Genomic DNA, 7,311 nt, shown 5'->3' with positions numbered 1-7,311 from the left:
ATGGAGAATTTTTGCTTTTTTCGCCTTGGACGGAGCATTTTGCTCTCCAAAAGTGAACCACCCTATTCAATGTGAAATATTCGCCGTCTTTCTGAAGTGATTTTCGCCGTCTCTCTCCGTGTAGAAATTCTCCATCTTTTGATGGAGAGCTGGAATGTGAACTAAAAGGTTTTTTTTTTTTAATTTTGGTGTCAAAAAATCAGGTTTTTTTTCTGTGAAGGGGCATGTTATTTTTATTCATGTGCTTATAGCACATGAATATATATTTAATAAAAAAACAAAACAGTGCAGCCAGCAGGGGGCCGGAGCGCTCGAGCCGCTCATTAGATATTCATATATACACTGCACCCGATCGTTAATATGCACGAACGGGTGCAGTGAATACTGGGTCCCCCGCTGGCTATAGGAAAGGGGGCAGCCTGTGCTGCCTGGGTCCCGGGGGGGCCCCCTACCCTCCACATATGTTCTGGGGCATCCAGGGAGACTTTAATCTCCCTGGATGCCACCGTCCCACGGCTCCCTGTCAGCTCCCTGCCGCGGACGCTCGTCCGCTGCAGGGGTTAAGACTCGCCGCGAGTGGCGGCGAGTCTTAAATACGTTGAATAGTGGGAGCAGGAGGCTCCGGAACACGGAGAGTGCATGGCGAGAGAAAAAATCTCTCGCCATGCACAGAGAATTTTCCTCATTGAATACTGGCCTATGTTGGGGTTTCCACCCCTGGTTGTTACCTCCAATGTGACTTCTGATTGCTTCAGAGGGGCTAACAGAATGAAGGCTTACTGGGCCTGATCCCTATTTATAAGGGTATGGGAGTGACATCACTTCCTCCCATATTCTATTGGATGGTGATCTAACTTATATTTCTCTTATTGTATGGCCTGTTTTTCCCTAATTAAATATACAATTTAGTTAACCTATGGAGGTCTGTGTATATAAATGTGTTTTTTTACTTATATAAACTGGTCTAATAGCTTAATTATGGATTTACCCATAGTGCCTTACCCTTACCCATAATGCTGTGTGTCCCTCTGAGTACCCGATTTTGGGGCAAATATGTGAGTTTTTAAACAATCTCTTTCTTTATTGCAGCGCATTATAACCATTGGTGGTAGTGGGTTAAAGGGCCACTCTTTGATTGCGGCCTCCTCCATTGATTAATACTCTCCCGGGACACGCCGTTTTTTATGTTAGGCAGGGGCCCCACTGCACTGCTTTGCCCTGGGGCCCGTAATGCTGTTAAGATGGCCCTGTGCACATGTGCAGACCCTGGATTTTATTGACTGCAGCCCACAGAGGCATCCCAGAGGGAGGGAACACCTCCCAATGGGACTGCCTTGGGTGACTGGCAGATCGAACTTCCAATTGGAAGTCAGTGCCAGTCACAGTTAAGCCAGTGCAGTCTGACAGACTGCATTACAGTGGCGGATTTTACCTGGGGGGGTAAAAACCGCCACTGGAGATTGTGAATGTGGCACCTAGACGCGTGGGTGGGTACTGCTACATCTGAGAGGAATCTTTTAAAATGAAATATCCAAATGTAGATGAGCCCCAAAGCAGCTAGTAAGAGCTACTATACGTCCTGGGAAATGGTGCTGATGACTCAATGTAAATGTATCTAGCTCTCATTCTTTTTTTTCCCAAAAATGTAACAGTGTAATGCGGGCTAGGTGTAATGAGGGAGATTGCTAGACTAATGAGGGAGACTGCTGCTATTTCAAGGAGTCTCCTGCAGAATGCAGGAGGGTAGGTAACTATGGTTCAGAGTCGAGGATGACCCCTAGGCAACGAGCTTGTGGGGTAGGGTAGATTATTTAGTTGTCAACAGTTATGGAGATATCAGGATGGTAACTGTTCTTAGCTCATGGGAATATAAGTAATTCAGTTTTGGAATTATTGAGTTTGAGGTGGCAAAAAGACATCCAGGATGAGATGGTAGAGAGAGGCATTCAGAGAATCGGCCCAAGACCACTGGTGACAACTCTAGAGTTGATAGATAGATTTGAGCATCATCCGCATACAAGTGATACTGAAATCCGAAAGAGCTTATGAGTTTGCCAAGAGATGAGGTATAGATTAAGAAAAGCAGAGGACCTAAGACTGAGCCTTGCGGAACTGACAGAGGTAGTGAAGAGGAGGTAGAGTCTGAGAAGCGAACACTGAAAGAGAAGATCCATACAAGTAGGGAGGCCAATCCTGGGGCATTTTTTCAATCCCGGGATTCGGGATTGAAAAATGCTCAATCCCGGGATTCCGGGAATCCCGGGATTGGCCTCCCTAATAAAAAAAAAAAATGACCCGCCCCCAATTATCAATATAAATGCCCACTTTCTCCTCCCCGCCCGCCACTCTTCCCCATCCCCCTGCCCTTACAGAGGTAGTGGTGACAGGCAGCAGCAGGAGCGATGTCCATCCATTCAGTGGCCGGGCGGGCAGGCGGTAGCAGTACAGCGGGCATGTGGCTGAGCGAGTGTGCTTGTTCTGAAGTGCACTGACAGGCATGGCGACAGACGGGCTGCGCAGCGTGGCGTGATGTCAGGGGCGACAGTCTGGGCGCCGTCATGCCTGTCTTTACAGAGCACCTGCACACAGTGACAGCGGACCAATCGGCCACATGGGGTCCCGCCTCAGTACGCAGCAGACAGCCGGGCAGCATCTGAGCCATTCTAAAGTGCTCAGCGCTGCCGGGTTTTGTGAAAAAAAAAAAGTAAATTTAGCACTGGGATACTAATCCCGAAATCCCGGGATTGAAAGGTTCAATCCCGGGATTCAAATCCTGACGATTTTAGGCCTAAATCCCGGGATCCCGCCAATCCCGATCCCGGGATTGGCCTCCCTACATACAAGCAAGGGCGTAATTACCATAGGTGCAAGGGGTGCAGCTGCTATGGGGCCAAGAGCTGGAGGGGGCCCATCTTTGTTGTCTAGTAATATGTTTTACATATTTATCACCATCAGTTGCTAAATAAAGGGGGCCCTTACAAACTTTTGCTATGGGGCCCACGAATATATAGGTGGTACACCTCTGCATACAAGTCATTACTACTGGGAGTGACAAACTCAGTAATGTACGGTGTAATAACCAGAAATGTTACTGTAATACAAATGCCAATTGTGTCTCTCCAAACTGCAGGGAAACACAGTAGTGCGGTGTCCCCTCCCCGCCTAGTAACACGGTGTAACAGTAATGTACTGTATGTGTGGTGGGGAGAATGAATAGGTTAATTATTCCACTTGCCTGTGTCTTGTCCTCCTCCCTCCCACTCCCCGCCTGCTGCCATCACTAATTCCCGTTACGTTACACATACAGCAGCAGCACCCAGGCAGCCTGCATACACTGCACGGGGTGTAACACCCTCCAGACAGGCAGCAGCAGCGGTCTGCTATACACAGGCAGCAGGGCCGGGGCTGAGACACACATCCCCGCACAGAACTGACTGAGCAGTTAGAGCGGGAGCCCCTGAGAGCGGCCAGTGGGGGGAGGGGATAGAGGAAAGTAGGAGAGAGCGGGTGCTGGGGGCACAACCAAACAAGGAATAGGAGGGAGACGGCGAGGAGCAGCAGGACGGAGTGACGGGCGCCGGGAGCAGCAGCAGCAGCATGTCTCTGTCTGTGCCGCAGAATGGGCTGCAGGAGGACAAAGACAATCTTATAGAACTCTTTGTCAAGGTAAGTGCTGGTAATAAACGGCTGTGCGGAGATTCCGCTGCTCCCTCCTCTTGTGCTGTCTGGAAAGTTCTCCTGGCTGGAGTATGAGGGGGGCAGCACCGGGATAACTTTCCATCCCTGGCTGGCACATGGCCCCGCATTCTTTTCCCCATCCGCTGCGGTGATGGAGTCCTATAGCCGGCAGTGGGCCGCTTATACAACGCTAATCTCCTCCTCAGCAGCCGCGACTGCTCTGTGCCCCGATCTCCTGCTAATCCGGCACGTACATACATAGCAGGTATGGGACAAAGCATCACTTCTCTCCGTTGGCGGCATCATGCCCCGTATTGCAGCATGTCAGTAGGCGGCCGCCTGTCACTCAGTCACCCCTCCCCTGGTGCCGCTGCGCTTGCCGTCATGTGTCCTGAGCCCTGATGCGATGGGAGAGGATGGACCCTTACATCCCCACCAAAGCCAAACCTGACCCCACGTCCTGTGCATACAGCACAGACTGTAGGGCAGCATTACCTGGTACCTTCATATACTGTACTAGTGACAGAAGACTTGTTTCAGAACAAGCTGGCAGAAACCGCACTGAGTGAGAATGCAGAAAGTGAGAGATTTGGTAAGAAATCGCCAGTTGTTTTTTTTAAAGCGGCAATCATTTACACTGCAAAAGTAGTTTAATTTTGAAGTGTAAAAGATTGCCACTTTAAATAAAAATCTGGATATTTCTTACCAAATCTCTTACTTTCTGAATCTCTCCTATTAAATTTCACTCAATGTGTCGGTTTCATCACTTGTTGTGTATAGTGTTTGTGTAGGCATGCACCCGGTATTGTGTATGCCATGGTGGTGTGGAAGGGTAGAACAGTCTGGAACTGGAAAGGGTTTGTTAAAAGCTCATATAGACTCCAGTACCATTTACTAGGGGATACATACGGATGACCGGCGGTCAGAATACAGACATCGGCATTCTGACAGGTACATATACTGACCTCCCTGCCCCCACCCCCATAATCATCTATCCCTGTAGCCTAACTCGAAGTACCCCCACTATTGCCTATACTTAAATTTGCCCTCGCCCCATGCTGCACGCTTGTGCTGTCCACATAGTATCTGTTCAACAGATGGATGTCTAGATCGACAATGACATGGTCGACCACAACTAATCAGGCGTCGAAAAATGGCCAGCATACACTAGATCGACAATGACAGAAGGTTGACATAAGTAAATGTCAACATGAACATGGTTGACACACAAGATCAACACAAGTTTTTCATGATTAAAAAAAAAAAAAAAAAACCTGACTTGTTCATACTTTACCATACCGGTGGACATAGAGGGCGGATACAATAGTGAGCTTAGCGCAACGAGACACCATGCCTGCGACCTGACGAGAGCAGCAGTACACTTATACGGTGTCCATGTTGACCCATGTCGACAGACACCAAAAAAGTATGACAAACTTGTGTCTAACTTTTCACCGTCGACCATGATCCTGTCAATGATTTTCTATTACTGTCTAGGTGCTGGCGATTATTTTTGTGTGTCTTAACTAGTTGCTAGTAGACATCACCGATCTTCTTTACCATAACTGTCCACATACTTACTGTTCAGCATTATCATCCCTTTGCTAGAGCTCCTATGCATTGTTGTTGGTCTGATGACTGCGTGCACATACATACCTTTTGATTTTCAGATATGACATGCCACATACGCAATGACTTTGGGATCAGCTGTGAGACCTAGGGGCCTCTTAGTTAACATATATTTGTGACAGGTGCCCTAAAAACACCTGTTTTACCCATAACTAAGTATATTCCTAAAGGTGCATACACACTTGGTGTTTTTGCCCAGTGTGTATGCACAGTGATGATGGTGAAAATCACTGGGCTGTAAACTGTTCATACAAAATTATCGATTTTCACCTGTCCAAGTGATTTTCGTGGGGGTGGACGGCTTTCCATTGCAGGACGTTATTGAAAGCCATCCACTTGGCTGGTAATACCAGCAGATTGGCGGTGGCACGCATCAGTACTCATCGCCGGGCCATACACACTGGGCGGCTATTGAGCTGATAGCAGTTCAAATGGTAAAGGTGAGCTGCTTTCAGCTCAAAATTGCCCAGTGTGTATGGGCCTTAAGACTTACAATGGAGTGGCTGCAGCAGATATATACATTATATGCCTCAGTTCCTCCATTTCCAGCAGAGAGCGAAGCGTCCATCGGTTTTTAAGGGGGGTGCTGTGCTGCCAGATTGATCAAGCTCCACCTCTAACGATCCTTGTATTGTATTTTTGTGGGGAAAGGGATTCATCCCGGGTAAATCTGGCTCAAGCACAGTAGCACAGTGGAGGAGTGTTGGTCTCAGTGACAGTGGCAAATCCTAGCAAATAAAAATTCCTTATTGTAGCAAATTATGCCTCCTAGTGTATACATTGGTCAGAATTTAAACCTATTACAGGTGTTTGTAGTAAGCAAATGTAAAATGGCCACATACATTGTAACTCCAAAGCAAACATCTGATAATTATTGAACAGTCTGGTAATTGTGGTAGGTAGGTGACTACCGTGTGTGCATTCATCATTTCAATTTAAAGTCAAATTGGACACTGACCCTGTCGCTTGGTGTGCAGACAGTGAGGCAGGACCAGCCCATGTGCCTGGTGACCATGAGAAAAGCTTCCTACTTGCTTTACGCATAAGGTGATAAATATAAGGTAACATCTTTCTGCATAATAAGGTCACGTTCAGGATGGGGAGTCACTGTTTAGCTGCTGGCAAGTTCTCTCCTCTCCTCTGCCTTTAAAGCCATGTACACATGGGACTCATCCCCATGTGTATCAGGATGTAGTTAAGCCTTCAAAGAGAAGGCTAACTACATCCCGCCTGCCCCAGGAGCTGAGGCCAAATATACAGTGTAGCAAGAATATTCTTGCCTGCACTGACTATTTGGCCGGGCGTTAGCGATGCGGTGCATACATCTGTCGTCCACTGTGGGCAAACCTTCTAAGCGATTTTCATGTAGTCAAAATCACTTAGAAGAATTGCCCCGTATGTACACCCCTTAACCACTCAAGTGCCAAGCGAAGTTGTCAACAGAAGTGTGAAAAGTGGCAAGCAAATATTTTGTTTTCATCACAATGACCTGTAATGTTTATCATATATAGGAAATATCTTGTTTTTTATTTGAATTTATATTACAAATGTAAACGACGATGGCCTTTTTAGCCGATATTTTGAACATCTCTACGGAGATGTTGGCACTCAAAGGGTTAAGAAGCAGTTTATTATTCTAGTCCTTGACCCAGATTCAAAATGTAGTAATTTAGTCTTGCTGTAAATAGTCATGCCTAATGTCCAATCACTTGGTAAACTTTATACTCCTTTGGGGCTATTTACTAGTTTCCAGATCAGTGAATTTATTAGAAGTGGCCATTGTCTATAAATCCATCTGGAGTTTAATATTTTCTTTGCAGCAACAACACATTGTCCCATTTTCAGAAGACAAAGCATTACATTCTGCTGTGGTGGTACAAATAAAGCTGCAGTAGATTGATGGCTTTCTCTGACCTAATATTACTCTTCTTTTGTCCTTAGTTATTTATTCAGACTGCACACTGGGAGTATGCTCTGGGGGGATCTGTGTCCTAATTTTATCTT

General features: G+C 46.7%; 1 protein-coding gene across 1 annotated transcript in view; it reads left to right on the top strand.

Annotated features, from left to right (window-relative positions):
• Nucleotides 1-3,280: 3,280 nt before the first annotated feature.
• The window catches only part of CLIC4 (CLIC family member 4), a 55,581-nt gene continuing 51,550 nt past the window's right edge, over nucleotides 3,281-7,311 (top strand). Inside the window, exon 1 of the mRNA XM_083173621.1 lies at nucleotides 3,281-3,666. Coding sequence (XP_083029747.1) covers nucleotides 3,598-3,666 — 69 coding nt within the window. The 5' untranslated portion in view covers nucleotides 3,281-3,597. The remainder of the gene's footprint in view (nucleotides 3,667-7,311) is intronic.

Source organism: Crinia signifera, chromosome 2, assembly GCF_055691185.1.
Source record: "Crinia signifera chromosome 2, ASM5569118v1, whole genome shotgun sequence".
Lineage (NCBI taxonomy): Eukaryota > Metazoa > Chordata > Amphibia > Anura > Myobatrachidae > Crinia > Crinia signifera.
Note: the sequence above shows the minus strand (reverse complement) of the source record. Positions and strands in the feature narration are given on the sequence as shown.